A 17,524-nucleotide genomic window follows, 5' to 3' on the forward strand; every position below is an offset into this window, starting at 1 on the left:
TTTTTAATCCCCCAAAGGTAAATAGAATTAGTGTATGTGAATTTAAGATTTTCGTATTTATCCTTGTGATTTGATGTGTGTGTTTTACACACACACACACACACACACTTTTGTTTTTGTTCTCATTATTCGTGAGCTGACCTCAAGGATCAAAAGACTTTTTTCTAAATATACAAAAAGCCCATTTCTCAAATATTTTGTACAAATCTGTGGAATTCTGTGTTAGTGAAGCACTTCTCCTTTGCTAAAGTGATCAATCCACTTAACATATGTTGCATAATCAAGGTGTTGAGAGAGGGAGGGAGAAGATAGAATAAAAGAGATAAGGACATATTTGATGAGATTTTATCAACAAACTCCAAAGGTTCATTATCGGCGTTGATAAATGTGCGTGTCAAAGTTCATCACAATCCCTTTTCTCGGCCTTTAACACACTTAAAATACGCACACACACAGTATAAACAAATATTTCTTTGTTTAGTTTCTGCTAACAATTAAATGGATGTGTGGAAGATGATTAAAAAAAAAAACATGTTCTCCACAAAGAATGACGCTAGTGCTGACACACACGCACAGCTGCATGCACTCAGGTGCTAATGAACGCAGGTGAGTCTGTGTGTGTATATTGTGTGACATTAATGGCAGCTGCCCGTTTCCACCAGGGATCCTCACCTAGCTCTTCCTGCGCGGGCCCCCCAAACATCTCTGCTCATCTCGCCAGGTAATCTTTACATCAGCACACGTACACAACAACAGCATACTGTTTGACATGCGCAGGCTCGTGCGAGGCCAGAATTTGCCCCCATAATACACAATGTGTTTGCATAATCAATTAAAGTACAAGCTACCTATGTCAAGTGTATACAGTGCTCTGGGTAAAGCGTATGAGTGCACCGCCTTTGAAAAAAAATAAAATTGATTTTCATCAATTTCTCAGAAGAGTTCTGCCTATAATTAGGCTCACCGGCAGCCAATTCTTGTGAATTAGGAATTTGTAGGCTCAAATTTTGCTTCATTTTTGCACCATATGTTAGAAAGTGGTGCAGCACTGTTTGCACGCCTCGTTCATGCTGAATGTCTCCTTGCATGTCTGCATGAGTTTGTGGTTCTTCGTGGTGGGCAGCACAAAATCTATGCAGCACAATGTAAATTCAATTTCCCTCGAGGATTTCCATTTATACATCATTGTCACCTTTCTTGTGTCACCTAAACCGTTGTTTGCCTTCCTTCCACCTCAAACCTTTCCTTCTTTACGACCTGATCTCCCTCCTACTTTCCTTTTCTGACTTCCTTCCTTCCTTTAAAATTAGTTGATTACAAACTTGTCTACAGTACTTTTGGCCCCCTCTGTATATTGCTGTCGAGTCAGTTTTAATGGCACTGATAACTGCATATGACGACAAATGCTGTTGAGCAGCCAAGCGATTGATGACATTGAGTAAATGCTGCATTGCCGGTACCAAATTAGAAACCGTTCTCTTCTCGGCATCCTGGATCGGATCGAAGCTATCAAAATATGTAAGACAATAAATATAGGCTGTTTAAAAAAATAATAATTCAATTTTTTTGGCTGTTGAACACAGTTCAGTCGATAGAGGCTCTACTCATGCTGCTTTATTACAGCCAAAGTTTAAAGGTCCTTCTGTGTGTGATTTTTATGACTACTATGACTTCTCAATCTTTGTGACTGAAGAAGAGGTTCTTCGTGTCCACGCCGACAGGACCGGCCAACGACCGGTGAGAACATTTGATGTATAGTTGCGTTAATAATAATTTGAACTTGTCTCTGTCCAAATATTTATTTTTCCATTGCATGTCTTTCTTGTTAGTTGTCTTTACACTTGGCAAATGTTGTGAATTGGTGTCAAAGGTAGGGGTGGTGTCCCACAAGGGTCTGTCCTTGGATTACTGGTGCTGTTCAGTCTATACCATGGGTGGGCAAACTTGTTTGAGGGCTAAATTTAATTTTGAAACTGGACAGATTGGCTAAAATAAAAAATGTGGCTGTAATTTTTTGTTTTTTTAAATAATAAAATGCTCTCATTTTGTTTTTGCCATATGTGGCCTGCAGGCCATTTTTGCCCATCCCTGATCTGAAGTCTGGTTGCCACTCTTTCCACTGATGTTTCAGAAAAACAATTGTCATGTTCCAAGCCCATTTTAGTTTTGAGAGAACTTTTTACGCTTTTGACTTTGGCGAGTGCAAGTACCTTGTGATTTACAGTTTGACCCGTTGTGCAAGGTGTTGACTTTGACCTCGATCTACGGAGTCGAGACGTCCCAACCTAACTCGACCCGTCTCTCCTCTTGTTGGTCTCCCAGCAGAGGAGTGCGTGCGCCATGGAGTTCCTCTTCCAGGTGCTCTTTTCGCCACTCCCCACGCCGGCCGTCATCTCGCTGTTCGCCCTGGCGGCCGCCGCGCTCTTCTACCTCAACACCAGGCCCAGCCCCTTGCGGTCACCTGCTGACCTCAAATGCCAAACCCTGGGCATCAAGGTTTGATGCAAAGATGCCTTAACTGTTTTTTTTTTTTTTTTTTTTTTAATATATATATAAAAAGTATTTGTCCTTCATCCTCTTCTCCTTAGGATGGCGCCAGAAAGGTGGCCTCGCTCAAGGATAACAACAACCTGCTGGCTTACTACTATGTTGATGCAAAGACAATCTATGAGGTGTTCCAGAGGGGCCTGAAAGTGTCAGGTGACTTCATTAAGAAATATATACAGTATGCAATAGCACAGCTAACTAAATAAAACCAAAATATTAAATTGTTCCCCTGCTATAGTGCAGATTTTTGTTGGTTTGTAGTGATTGTTTTTACAGTAGGCCACTGTATACTTACTGTAATCCCCTCACATGTGGGAAAAGAGAGCCAGTCACTGATGCACTGGTCAGCTGTTTATTGGACAGTAAAATGTAAATGCACTGAGTACACTCACGCCCAGAGACACTCGCAGACATCACACGTCACCTGACACACGCACTACTATGTACAGTATATTTTATACTTGCAAATTGTTGTGTGCAATATGTTTTGATCAGCATAAATGTTTAATGCATGTATGAGGTGTAACATTATTTTTTTTCTATGGTCAATTATGAAGAATAATAATTGTCCAATGGTTCTATATAGCACCAAATGGTCTTGAGTTCTGAAGAAGTCCATGGTGCCACGTAGAACTATCAGTCAGTAAAAAACCCGTGGTGTACAATAGTGCTATATTGAACCAGGAGTGCAATATAGAACCACTGAAGCATCATTATTATTTCAGAGTATTGGGCTGTTGAGTGGCTATAGATTAAATATTTGCCAGAGGATATTTGGCATTTAAAAAAAAAATTAGTCTAAAATGGTAAAGCTACACCAACAACTCATTTGTTGCCAAGAACAAAAATATCCTATTGAAAAGATGGTTTTAAGAACATAAGCTAATGCAATCCATATCTTTTAAATAGACTTTTTTTCCTATTCAAAGCATGCAGCAAAATGTCACACCTTGTCAGTTTTCTACTGTGGTGCCTTGATATTGAAAAGACTGTCATTATAATGCGAGTCAGCCATTTCCATGCCCGGAATTGATTTAGATTTTAGCATGTTTTTCATGGCTGTGGTTTCCAGTGGCATACAGAAAGCTGTTTCTAATATTTGACTTTCTAGCTAAATATGGTATACAGTCCTTGATTATCTGTTGATGTAGCATTTATTTAGTCACATTTGTATGAATTTCTCATTGGATACATGTTTTTTTGTAAAACTGTACTTATTACAATTAGCTGGTTAATGATAAAATGTTAAAATGTCAATTACATTAGAATAAATGATGTGGTCTGTCTGTCCATTTTGAAAAAAATCGAATGTGGCCTTTGGCACAAAAATTTGCATCGTTTGTAAAGCTCATGGTTTCTCGTGCTTGCAGGTAACGGGCCGTGTTTGGGCTTCAGGAAAGCGGGGAGGCCGTACCAGTGGCTCAGCTACAAACAGGTAAAAACGCCACACGAGGCCTCAATCCAGCTCGGCGTTGTAACGAAAGCGGAGCAATAAAAGCTCTCCTGCCTTTGAAGGTGTCGGACAGAGCGGAGCACTTGGGCTCAGGGCTCCTTCAGAGGGGCTTGAAGCCCACCCCGGACACTTTCATCGGCATCTTTGCTCAGAACAGACCTGAGGTGAGCCATAATGTTGCACCCTGAAGCCCTCCCCCGAGAGATTAATTTTGCTGTTGGATTGCTTGTTTGCAGTGGATTATTGGTGAACAGGCGTGTTACACCTACTCCATGGTGGCGGTCCCGCTGTACGACACCTTGGGTCCTGACGCTCTGGTGTTCATTATCGACCAAGGTAATTGGCAATGCTGCTTATTACACAGCTGAGAGTAAGTCCAGTAGCTCCTTGTTCCCTGCGGGAGCACAAGATCCAAGCTCTTTAAGGTCGTTGGACTAGTTTGTCTTTGGAATCTTCATTTTTCTATCTGAGCAAGATGACCTAGAAGTAGTTGTAGAAAAGATTGTTCAAATTTAAATAAATAAAATTGCCTCAATGCAACCTTTAAGTCACCTTTTCCATAGGTCACTCCTGACCGAGCTTTACGGAAGAATGTTAATCAGAACCCTTTACAGCAGCGCTATTTCAAGCAACAGGCCACAGATTCATGTAACACTCTATGTGCAGGTGCTTTAGTACAGAAGCAAAACACAACACTGACTTAGTAGAAGCGACAAATCACGAGTAAGTGGCAGTTGTGCTATAAAATTAGTTAATATTGGACCGCAACATAGCTATTGTTTTGTCACCCATAATTTACGTAACAACAATAGAATGCCAATTTGACATTTATTGGACAGCTGGGGGCAGTGAATTTTTACATCAAAGTTTAGCTTAAGTGATTCCCACTGTTGGCGACAGCCTGATTGAAATAAATGCAGGTGCGCATTGATCAAAGCAACACTTTTTTTAGTCAATCTTTGGAAAATAGTTTGATGCGAGAGATTTACATCACGATGTCTGTTTGAGAAAAGTGGAGTTGAAAACATTTGAAATGGTGCTGTTTTTTTTTTTTTTTCCCCTTTTTAATTCCGTGACCCGATGACCTTTTCTGATAAGGAAAGGTGGTATAAAGGTTTAACTTTCTGAAGAGGCCCCTTCGTGTTTCCCAGGAAAAAGTCCGTTTATATACTGAAGGATCAGGATGGTGTGAATCTGGGCCTGTTGAACACAAAGCTGTTGTGTTGTATCAATTGCAACAGGTGGATGCATGTTAATTTTATCCAGTGAAACAGCATTTAATTGTTGTTCCTCACTATACAATGTTGGTGTAGTTAGATGAACAAAGATGCATTATTTGTAGAGCATGATTTTTCAATTAAGTGAAATTGGATAATATCCCGCAGCTCACCTGATGCTCTCACTCCACAGTGGTTGGGAAACGCTGTGTGAGATGCGTTATGATCTGGCCCCCGGGCCTCGAGTTTGATACATTTTAGATTTAGCTGCTTTAATTTTATTTGAGCTCTTTGTCGTTTACTACTTGTTTCGTGTGTTTTAGCTGGCATCTCTACGGTGTTGTGCGATAACCAGAAAAAGGCAGAAGTTCTGCTGCAGAGCAGTGAGAAAGGCCAGACCCTCTCTCTAAAAACAATCGTCGTCATGGACCCGTTCGACTTTAACTTGGCAGAGCGGGGCGCCAAATGCGGTGTGGATGTGGTGTCCATGCAGGATGTGGAGGTATCAAAGCGTCACTTGTACATGATCAAAAGTAATGGGCTGGTTATTATTTACGGGCTGGACTAAATTTCTTTTGTGCTACACAGGCTGCAGGGAAAAGCAACCCCCAGAAGCCAGTGGTAATTGATTTTATTAATTTCTATAAAATGCGGTGGCAGACTGTTTATTTGGTACCTGGGCCTCCAGTGGGGACTTGCCAAACATAATTCAACTCTTAATACCACAGCTAGCACGTTGCAGTTATAGAAACCATCAATACTACACAAAAAACGCAATATAACTGCATACAACTTTGCCAAGTACGTCATCTCTACTAGTTCGGAATAAAGTGTAAATTGCAAAAAATCCAAATCTTATTTTGTGAAAACATCTTTGTGATTAGTTTAAGATGGTTTGGACTTTTGTTTTTATTTTTCCCTAAAAACAAAACAAAAATCTTGTCAAGTGAAAATGAAATGAATGCCAATGAAACAAGTATGACTTTCCTTGATAAGATCTTGTATCTTAAAACAAGCACAGTAAGGTTTTCACTAGAAATAAGATGGATTCACTAGGTAAGACTTGCGTTTTTGCAGTGTAGGTCAATGCTTCTGTTTGTGTCACGGCCATCGAGGATGATTGATTATTTAATGATGGCGCACGCTGAGACTGTTTTCTTGTCTACCACAGCCTCCAAAACCGCAAGACCTCAGCATTGTCTGCTTCACCAGTGGAACTACAGGTGAACATAACTCCACTCACCATGTTTTTGTGACATTTAAAGTGATCTAATGTTCTGTTTAACATCCTTTTGAAAGGAAATCCCAAGGGTGCGATGCTGACTCATGAGAATGTCGTCGCTGATGCTGCTGGTGTCCTCAAAACCTTTGAGGTAATCTTTTTCGGGCAAAATGCAACTTTCAATTGCATTGCAAACTGCAAACTGTCTCTGTGTCCCCATAGACGGCCATTGTTCCAAATACCGAGGACGTTAGCATTTCGTTCCTGCCGTTAGCGCACATGTTTGAAAGAGTCGTACAGGTAAGAACTTCACTTGATGATGTAAAAGTTGATTCTTGTTGCGCTCGAAGCGTTTCTACCTAAGGCACTTGGTACTTGTAGTTCCTTGAACTAAAAGGTTCAGTGTTGCAGAGTGTACCTGACAGGTTTCTGAACCTTTCCAAAGTATTACAATTAACCCCTGCTCTTTGTGTGAGATGGAGACCATGCGAACAGTGAACGAACAAAAGTAATTGACACCCCCTCTAAATGTTGAGCTGTAAAGACCACAAAATATGATTCCAAAACCAGTATAATTTCAAACTCGTCTCTGATACTTAATGGCTTCAACTTGATTTGATCTTGAATAAATGCAGCAAAGACATTCTCAAATTCTACGAACAACCCAGGCTAAACCTCGCTCCTCCCTAACATAGTTTCCTGTCAAGATTCATCATACTTCCTTGACACCAATCACTATATTAGTCAGGACTTTGGCATCATTTTGTGGCATCTTACAGCATGGTAGAAAGGGCACACAAAAAAACCCAACCAAAATAACTGACGATAGATAATGCAGGAAAAATGTGAATTAGGAATTTGTGAACCACAAACTGGTGTGAATGCATCTTCTCAGCTGTGCCGTTTGGCCCCTGACTAAATCACCCTAAAAAAAAATTCAAACAATAGTTCCTGCAGTCCAAATACAAGTTTAGCCAAAGTCTTTCAGAAGTTTTATCCAAGCAAGTCTGGAAATTGGTCAATTTGTGACTTGAGTCCAGTCATGTGACACGAGTCCCCCCCCCCCACCTCCTGCTACTTTTTCCCGCAGATTGTCGTGTTTGGTGCCGGTGCTCGAGTTGGCTTCTTCCAGGGGGACATCAGATTGCTGCCGGATGACATGAAGACCCTTCAACCCACCATCTTCCCAGTCGTGCCGCGACTTCTCAACCGGGTCTACGACAAAGTTAGCGGTGCCTTTTGTGGACATGCTTGACGTGACACATCCTGAAGTTTATATAATTAAAAAAAAAAAAATAAAATACTCATAAGGTCCATTCTCTTCCTTATCCAGGTGCAGAGTGGTGCTACAACACCTTTCAAAAAATGGCTGCTCAACTTTGCGGCGCAGAGGAAACTGGCCGAGGTGCGGGAGGGCATCGTCCGGAACAACAGCCTTTGGGACAAGCTCATCTTCCGCAAAGTACAGGTACAACCACGTCTCATCATGATGGAACAAAACTATGACCAGAAAGTGACTGACGTGGCATTTTTATTAGGAGTCTCTGGGTGGACAAGTGCGAGTCATGGTTACGGGGGCAGCGCCCATCTCTCCTACAGTGCTGGACTTCCTCAGGGCCTCGCTTGGTTGCCAGGTAAAATTGTTAAACGTCATAAACTGCAGAGCTTATCAATCAAGTCTTCAAAAAGAGCTTTATTGGAACAAATGGTAGACTACAGCTGCAAACTGCTTGAGTTAATTGCAGGGTGATTGTCAATGGGCCAATGAGTCTCAGTAGATCCCAAGCCACTGGCGCAAATGTTGGCAAAGGACAACCAATTGAAAGTCACAGGACTTTCTATTTTGGGTTACTGCGGTTATGTGCACTCAGTTGGAGAATTAATGATAAAGGTGTGCTCATGTTTGGGAGACTAGAGTGCATGAGCATTGTCTCTCCATGAAATCCACTGCTTCTCCCATGACTGCTTGTAGATCTTTGAAGCGTACGGCCAAACGGAGTGCACGGCTGGCTGCACCTTCACCATGCCGGGAGACGCCACTTCTGGTAGGATGAATTCCAATCGCTTTACTTCATCTGCATAAAGGGAAGCCGCAATGATGGTTGTGATGTGTTTACTGTAGGACACGTCGGCGTACCTCTGCCTTGTAATGTGGTGAAGCTGGTGGATGTGGAAGAGATGAATTACTTTTCATCCAATGGTGAAGGCGAGGTGAGTTTGGAAAGTTTTTGAAGAAATTACGGTATAGGTTTACTAAAGTGCCTGGATTTGGTTTTCTACAGGTGTGCATCAAGGGTACAAATGTGTTCAAGGGTTACTTGAAAGACCCAGAGAAGACTGCTGAGGCTTTGGATAATGATGGTTGGCTCCACACTGGAGACATTGGGAAATGGCTGCCGGTAAGGACCTCAATTCTTGTTTTTGTTTGCTTTTTAACTATTGGGACTGGCAACTGGTTTTGTCCTGGTGACCAGAGTGGAGTTCTAAAGATCATCGACCGCAAGAAGAACATTTTCAAGCTGGCTCAGGGCGAATACGTCGCACCAGAGAAGATTGAAAACGTCTATGTGCGCAGTGCCCCCGTGGCCCAAGTCTATGTGCACGGAGACAGTCTACAGGTGAGACCGTTGTGAAACCTGCACACAACCAACAGTCTCTAAAGTTGGAAAAACGCTCCCCCAGGCCTTCCTGGTTGCAGTTGTGGTCCCCGATCCGGAGGTCTTGCCGGGTTTTGCCAAGAACCTTGGAATCCAGGGCTCCATTGAAGAACTCTGCAAAAACAAGGCAATGCTGCTGTGTGATTCTCAGAGAAAACGTGAAGAAGGTTCTCATTGAAACTTAATGGTTTGTTTTTGTTCTTGAAGGAAATAAAGAAAGCTGTTATCTCAGAGATGATCAGTCTGGGCAAAGAAGCAGGACTGAAGTCCTTTGAGCAGGTAACTGCTTCAACAGATGCAAGTAAAAATAGCTGTTCTCAACATCTATCTATTCATGCGTTAAATGTCATCCCTGTGCAGGTGAAGGATGCGTACCTACACCCTGAGCAGTTCACCATTGAGAATGGCCTCTTGACCCCCACACTGAAGGCCAAGAGGGCTGAGCTCAAGTCTGTCTTCCGCATGCAAATTGATCAACTGTACGCACAATAAATGGACTCTACTTTACAACGTGTCAAATCTCATTTCACAGCCAAAACCTTTAACCATTCACTTACAAGGACTCAGCTTCACTTCATGTATTAAGCCACCACTGCTCTCATGTGGTAGAAAACTGAAGCACATGACGGAATACATGTAGGGTTTATCAAAAGCAGCTAAGGTTACAGTAGACATCACGAACAAGTTTAAATTGTTACAATACAACTTTTCTCCCTAACATTTTATATACTATTGTAACACTTTACATTCGTAGTGTCGTGTGGAAGGTCATGTGAAAGTTTTTTTTCAGCGAGGGGAGGGGGAAGAGTTCCACAGGAAAGTTTCAGACAACGCAGCTAAAGTGCAAGACTAATGATGATGATTCCATTTATAACTTTCAGCAGTCTCGTCACACTCCTTGACCTCATCATGACATCTCTCCGCTGTTACCATTTCATTACCGTAGTCTAATATGTAAACTAATAAAATGGGTATTGGAATGTAAAATATACGTAAAGGTGTATATAAACTGGTATTGATTAGGTACACATGCAAGGTAATACTCAGTTTGGTACACCAAGAATGTTAACTGGTCAATGTCACCCATGCATTTAAAAAAATTTTTTTTTTTTCAAAATTCAAAAAATACTAACTTGGTATTTAAAGGGCCAAAATCCAGAAAATCTCATATTTGAGCATTTTGGTCAGGGCATAAATTGGATCACGGATTTAAGCAAAAAAATAGAGAGATCATAAACTTAGTTATACATTTCATAATTGTAATTTCAAGTAGGGATTGAGATTTATAGAGATGAATTTAACCAAGTGGGCAAAGGTTGGTTAGGAAGCTTTTCTTCCCCCCCCCCCATGTATAAAGAATTTCTCGCCAGTGCTGTTGATGGCCATTGTGTGACGTCACATGTCGCGTGTGGACGGCTCCATGTGACCCGGGTTGGTGGGGGTGCTCACTCTGCTACTTTTCCAGACGCTTGACTGACTGGAGGAGGAAGCGTAGTCGTTATTCGCTCGTACGTCCGGCGGTTGACCCACTCACGTTCACACACTCTCCGGCGGCCAGGACGGGCGCTCCTCCCGTTTCCCCCTCGTTCCTGGTGTGGGTCGTTTTCGGATTTAAGTGGATTTCGTGCTGGAATCGTCCGTGGAGTGAAGTCACCTGGAAGCCAATATGGCTTCTCCCGCCACAGGTGTCCGCCGTCTACAGGTAAGGAGAAGACGGACGACCCCGCCCCTCCCTATTTGTCACTCCACCACAGTCCAGCTGATGTTAGCTTAAAAAAATAGCTTTAAAAAAAAAAAAACACACAAACTTGCCCTTGTTTATTGCAAATGTCTGCCGTTAGTTCAACTGTCCACAAACATTTACATGGTTTGAATTGAGTCTTCTGAGTGCAAGCAGCCCACACATGACACAAATTAGTGGTTGTCGAAGTGCTCTCAAACGGAGGAGCAGCAATTTAGCATAATTTATTATCATGCCTTTTTAAAATAAATGCTATGTCTGCCAATTGTGTGTTTTACATTAATTGATACTAATTGGTCCCTTGTTGCAGAAGGCACACACAAAATCATTACAGGCACATTAACTGGAAAAAAAAAATACAAGTGAAAAATAACATTTAAAATCATCCATCATCCATCCAACTATTAATTTTCTGTAGCACTTGTCATGGCCTCATTAGGGTCACGGTTGATGTGTAGCCTATCCAATCTGACTTTGGGAACAGTGGCGACAGGCAATCGCAGGCCACATATAGACAGATAACCATCCATGCGCATATTCACACCTTCAGATAGTTTTTTTTGTTGGTCTGCCATGGGGGCCGAGATTGGGAGGATAAGCTAGGCTTGAAACGGAAAGACAAGCAGACTGACTCGCTTTTTTGTTGTTTTTTTTCTGTATAATTGTTAATATCAGCTATGTTATAAATTGTCCAATCTCCTTTGATGTGCTAGGATGAAGGCTAAAAGTTGACAGGGTATAGAGAAACTTCGGATGCAGTGGCAATGACACGACACGATGACAAAGTGGCTCATAAACAACTATGATCCCTACAGGTCGCACATCTCTTACTACCTAACTGGGTGCAAAGACAAGTGGAAATTAAATTTGAAACTTTCTCTTAATTACCCAGTATAGTTGATAGCTTGGCTTAGTTTAGCTAAAAGAGCGTTGACTTTGCCTAACTTTAGCCTCAAGGCTAGATAGCGGTTAGCATAGTGGGAGTTAGCTGTCAAGAAATCCTACATTTCTGACACGTGTGTATATTTAATATAATAACACGGCAACAATCAACACCATCCAATGTAAGCTACTGTATATGTTTTCTAAATATGTGTTAAGATTACTGAACTAAAATGTGAATAAAAATGGAGATATATTCTGTATGTACAGTCTGTGTTATGGATTTTCCAACTTTGCTTCACATTAAAGCTTGAATTCAATTTTGAGTTACAAGCGTTTTCACGGAATGAATTAAACTCATACGTCAAGGCACCACAGTAGTAATATACTGTTGGCACTTCTAAACATTTTTAGGGGCAAGAAAGTTTTGATATTTGCGTCGGGTCTCTAACCGCCACTGTTGTCCTGGTTAATCATCACTGCTGTTGAGAAACACAATGTGTATGTGTGTGTGTGTGTATCCGTAGCTCATTTAATGGAGTCAATGTCCTTTGGTGTGTCATTATGCACTGAACCATCAAACTTGTTTCTTCTGATAATGCAAGCAGGCTAACGTTTCATCTTCATCGCAGTAAAAAGACTACTGATGGTTTCTCTCGATCGTTTCTTCGTGTTTTGTTACTCACAACGGCTTCTGTTGGCTTCAAATGCACTTTTCTTTTCCTTTTGGCTTTATTATAAAAATAATTTGAATGTATGGCGAACATAAGTTTGCATTGTCAAGAACCGTCTAGAGCGGGAAGCTTTTTCTTGATATTTGTGTAACACTCTTCTTGAAGCAAACTTTAACATACAATCTACACTGATATGGTATATAGCACTTAGTTTTGTACTTTGAAGTCACGCTTTGGACCAAAAAGGTCCAGGTAGTCTATGTACACTAAGTACTGGGATACGTCACATCACACTGGTTGAGAACCAACGTTAAAAAAATCTTCCTAGAAGAGCGAAAGCTGTGATAGCTGCAAGCAACTCCGTTTTCTTAACTTTTCACTTCCTGCAGGTATTCCAATATTGTAGCTTATGCTCCCTTGCTGTAAAAGTGTCATGTGTACAGAAAGACATTGCTCCCATTAAAGTTACTGTGTCTGTTTTTGTGGGTCAGTCAGGGAAGAGTGCTGACTTTAATATGGCGTTGTACAAGTCAAAGCAGCATGTTTGTCAGTCTGTGTGGATTAATGGTTGACCACAGCTCGTTCGAGGCACTAGCATTAGCGCTAATGGCTACAAATACTAGACCCCTCCACCAGTGTCTCAGAGACAATATGCAAGACTGTGATGTGGGACTTGGTGATTAACAAATCAAAAAATCCAATTTTTGATTTTAATAGTTTTTTCCTCCTTTGCTTTTGGAAAAAGCAAATGTCTTCTTCAAAATAATTTTTGTTTGATTGTTTTCCTTTTCCTTCTGGAACTTGCATCAACTTCCACAGAACTTCTTTCACAGATAATGTGAAAATAAGTGCTTCCTCTTGGAAAAAAAAATTCCCTTTTATCAAAATGTATGTAAACGTGATCCTCAGTAAATACGCTAGCTCTCTCACACTCTTTTGTAGAGTTGTACAGGTGAGGCAAGGCAATCTTGGCAAAATATTTGCAGCTTTAAAGCGCATACTTTCTAAATTTGACACACCACAGAAAATAGTGTTTTTAACAACACTGAGAAATTTGAATCATAAAGTATCCAAATCTAAAAGTATCTAAAATGAGGCTTCCAACTCATGAAATATTAGGCCGTTATCTCGGCTCCCAAACGTTGTAAGTCCGCCGAAGGCGCTGAAACCACGCTTAACTGTCAAATGTCAATCAAATATCGACTACAACCTGGAAAAATGGATGATACTGCATCTAGAATCTTTCTTTTGTCTACACACGACAACATTTTTGAGCCTCGACAAGCTATCCACTAAATGCTTCCATTGGCTGGAATATATCCCGTGCAGGGCTTTTCCAAGTCACAACAAGAAGGCGCTCTAAAGCAGCCATGCCAGTGGACTTTCTGAGGGAAAGATGCATTTTTAGGGTGCAGGCTTATGATAAGGCAAATAGCGGATAACCGTCGATGCAATCGAAAGCGCTTACGTTTTTATATATTGGGGGAGGGGCAACTCATACTGGACTCCAAACTGCTTCATGTGTCCTTACAAATAAACTAAAATTAATCGATAAAATCGATTAATCGCCCAGCTCCACTGGGATGACATACGCAGGAAACAACTTCTATGCTCTCATTCCTTGGCCTTCTAAACACTGAGTCTCCACACTGCTTGTTGACGAGCGCTGTGAAAGTTCGCGAGCGTGCGCACAAAAGCTCGGGCCGTTGTGTTTGGATTTACGTCGCGGGAGCTATTCACAGTCGTCCGCCCTCATTGTGAGGAGAAAAGTCTCGTCGGGCTGACTCAGCACGTCGCTTCGTTGGTGGCGGCGGCGAGTGCCTCTCCGTGCCGGCTATTGTCATGGAACCAGTAAACACCAGCTCAGCGCTGGCAAGCTAGTGTCACCAGACAACGGGTTTAATTGTCCTCAGTATAGTAACAATGTGGATGACTGACAAACTGATATAATTGAGTGTATGAAATGAAAACAAAGTTTCAGGTAAATGTGGGATTTGACTGAAGATATACTGTAAGTTGCTTCTTTCACACAAAATTCCACATTGTCTGCCAGATTTCCCACAGAACACAGTGGAGCAGGACATGTTTGTGTCTGTCTTTCACACAGCAATCCAGCAACTAGGTGATGTCATCGCCAGTGTTTGCTTTCAATGCAATAGGGCAAGATAATTGAGTGTAGGGTGTTAAATTGTACACTCGGGCAGTGGTTCTCAAACCTTTTACACCAAGTACCACCTGAAAAAAACCTAGCTCTCTAAGTAACACCATCATGACTGGCATTAAATTGCAGTAGCGCAGAAAGCCTACGTGTCATCAAAAACGAGGCAGAGGAGTTTATAAAGTTTATTTAGTAAAGCTACTCATATAATGATTGAATTAAAATGTATTGCACATGTACCTAAAATCTAAGTTAAAAACTAAAAGTTCTTAAAGAATAAATGCGAATGTATTGTATTAAAAAGTAAATTACAACTGAACTGTACTTTGGCAGTGATTCTTTCACATACCACGAGAGGGACGCTCTGTGCCACACTTTGAATCACTGCCATAACCCAATGTGATATGGCAGTAAATAAAATATATTTTTTTTCTCACAAAAATCTGATTCACGATTTGAATCGATTTTCTTTCTCCCCGCTTTGCCTATCGAAAAACCAAATGACAAAGACGACTCGGGTATAACATTGCTGATGATGATAGGCGGTGTGAAAGGGGACAACAGACAGTCAATTGACAGAGAACACTTTTGAGACATAAAGACATTGACAAAAACAGTCACTGAGCAATAAAGGGTTGCTAGTTATCTGATAATGCCGGTACAAATTATTATTATTTTTTGACAATTGTGCAAAAAGATGCAGAGTCCTCTAGCACTTAGAGCAGTTCGAATGACTAATATAGCAATAGTCCGGTGCAATGACCATTGTGCAAAGGGCACCGAGACAAGGAATGTTTGGAGTTTAAAGTGACTAGTACACTGGTACATTGTTGATTGTGCAAATGTTGCAGATACTCCTCAGTCAGTGTGCAAATGGGGCAGTTGCTACTCTGGCATGAGTGGCCAGTATTGGTCAACAACAGATATGCAAATAGTGCAGCGTGGTGAGACTACTACAGTGAGTGCACGAGTAAATATATAATTGGCCCGACAGAAATGTGACAACAAAAATTGGCAGCATGTTGCAATGAAATTGTAGGTTAGCTGTTTAAGGAGTTGATTGGAAGAGGGAAGAAGCTGTTGGAATGTCTACTAGTTCTAGTTTGCATTGATCGGTAGCGCCTACCTGAGGGAAGGAGCTGGAAGAGCTGACCAGCACCGCAGCTCCAGCCACTCCACTTCCTGTCGATATGCAGACTCGTCACCGTCCTTGATGAGGCCGATGATAGTGGTGTCATCTGCAAACTTCAGGAGGTGGTCTCTCCCAGCCTCACCTGCTGTGTCCTGCCCGTCAGGAAGCTGTAAATCCACTGGCAGATGGCAGGCGAGACGCTGAGCTGGAGAAACTTGGAGGAAAGGAGTTCGGGGATGATGGTGTTGAACGCTGAACTGAAGTCCACAAACAGGATCATCGCGTAGGTCCCTGCACTGTCGAGGTGTTCTAGGATGAAGTGCAGTCCCATGTTGACTGCATCATCCGCAGACCTGTTCGCTCGGTAGGCAAACAGCATGGGGTCCAGTCAGGGACCTGTGACGCTCTTGAGGTGGTCCAGCACGAGACGTTCAAAGGACTTCATGACCACAGATGTCAAGGCGACAGGCCTGTAGTCATTTAGACCTGAGATTGTAGGTTTCTTGGGGACTGGAATGATGGTGGATAATTGATACGTTGCGAGAATACCAACTACGATGCACGTCCATATCTGCGGAATTAAAGAAGAAAGGAAAAATGTCTTCCTTTAAAACATATTAATGTCGAGCATACTATTTTTATAGAAACTATGATACTGCTACATAACTTTAAATATTACGATAGTAAAATACAACCACAGAAAAATTTACGAAAATGATTGCGCTTGTTTAAACGACAACAGCTTTTTGGGGAGCCTGAAAACATTTGAAACTCAATTGGGAAGCCTTTAGTATTAGCATTCAGTATTAGCATTTCTGTCAAAATGCAGAAAACAGTCATCTGTGAAAAGAATAATAAAAAAAAACTGGAATTGTGTTGTAGTTGCATGAGTTCTTCAGATGACTTAGTTGTTCCAGATCGTGTTTCTTTATATTGCCAACTAGTGGCCTGGCATGCACATTACAGCTTTTACAGTAGTTTTTTTTGGGGGAGGCCAGTATGAACAAACATTATTTTGACAGCATTGTTGACTGTTTGTGAAACAGTTGCCCTTTCACAAAGTTCTTTCAACACATCCGTTAAATTTAAGGAGCGGCAGAGTTCATTTTGAAGGTCTGCTGATTTAATAAAAAAATCAACCTCTGACGCTAGTCTATCTATCCATAATGTACCACAAAGCCAAGCAAAAACAATAATTTTCCATAATGATAGTTTGTCGCAGTGCTAGGTTGAGACCCTGTTCAAGTATGACGCCATTTGTGCCGAGACAAAGACGGTTTGTAAAACATGGAAAGTCTCTTTGTGACTCATGTTTGTGTGTCTGCTTTATCTCACTTGTGTGCGTGAGGTTGTGCGTGTAGGTGTGTGTGCGTGTGTGTGAATGTGCACATGGGATTCCTCCTCTACTGCGTAAATGAGCCTATTTTATTCCTTGATAACCTTTCCTACCGCTGTGACATTTTGGAAAAGGAGTCAGTTCAGGGCCAAGGGATCCTCAACAAGGAGCCGTTTGCTTCTTCCTGGTTTCTTTGATGTGGTTTCCATGGAGATGAAGTTGTTGTTTCCATGGCCATCTACTGACGTGCAGTAGCGATGCCGTAGCAACCAAATACAACATGCAGTTGTTTCCTCTTGGCAGGACGCGTTTAGTTAGCACGGAAGGGTTGGCATGTGCGGTAATTGCCAAGCTAATGGCGGCTAACAGTCGCAGATGTGCATAAAATGTGCGTGAATCCCAAGAGATGAAGTTGCCATCAGAATATTAAAGAAATATTGTAACTGAATTGCTGAAATGAATACTGTATACTCGAGCAATTCATGGATTATATTGATTGATTCAG

The 17,524-nt window shown here is 41.6% G+C and overlaps 2 protein-coding genes across 8 annotated transcripts in view; both read left to right on the forward strand.

The window, feature by feature from the left end:
* The first annotated feature begins 576 nt into the window (after positions 1-576).
* On the forward strand, positions 577-9,606 carry acsl5 (acyl-CoA synthetase long chain family member 5). 7 transcript variants are annotated; one of them, XM_061755301.1, is made up of 22 exons: positions 577-721; positions 1,694-1,737; positions 2,323-2,496; positions 2,589-2,700; positions 3,918-3,982; positions 4,063-4,164; positions 4,237-4,336; positions 5,541-5,719; positions 5,806-5,838; positions 6,389-6,440; positions 6,517-6,590; positions 6,662-6,739; positions 7,530-7,664; positions 7,773-7,907; positions 7,978-8,073; positions 8,412-8,484; positions 8,562-8,650; positions 8,722-8,838; positions 8,914-9,057; positions 9,122-9,223; positions 9,304-9,375; positions 9,457-9,606. In XM_061755301.1, the coding sequence occupies exons 3-22, from the start codon at positions 2,341-2,343 to the stop codon at positions 9,586-9,588; spliced, it is 2,046 nt and encodes a 681-aa protein (XP_061611285.1). In that variant the 5' UTR covers positions 577-721; positions 1,694-1,737; positions 2,323-2,340; the 3' UTR covers positions 9,589-9,606. The 7 variants fall into 7 exon arrangements, with proteins under 7 accessions (XP_061611285.1, XP_061611288.1, XP_061611283.1 ...); XM_061755304.1 differs by having other exon boundaries at positions 2,326-2,496; XM_061755299.1 differs by having other exon boundaries at positions 597-721; positions 1,722-1,737.
* A 944-nt stretch (positions 9,607-10,550) lies between these two features.
* Positions 10,551-17,524, forward strand: part of LOC133468915 (ankyrin-3-like) — a 119,387-nt gene continuing 112,413 nt past the window's right edge. The window contains exon 1 of the mRNA XM_061755257.1: positions 10,551-10,798. Within this exon, the coding sequence (XP_061611241.1) occupies positions 10,763-10,798 (36 nt within the window). The 5' untranslated portion in view covers positions 10,551-10,762. The remainder of the gene's footprint in view (positions 10,799-17,524) is intronic.

This window comes from Phyllopteryx taeniolatus, chromosome 19 (assembly GCF_024500385.1).
Source record: "Phyllopteryx taeniolatus isolate TA_2022b chromosome 19, UOR_Ptae_1.2, whole genome shotgun sequence".
Classification (NCBI taxonomy): domain Eukaryota; kingdom Metazoa; phylum Chordata; class Actinopteri; order Syngnathiformes; family Syngnathidae; genus Phyllopteryx; species Phyllopteryx taeniolatus.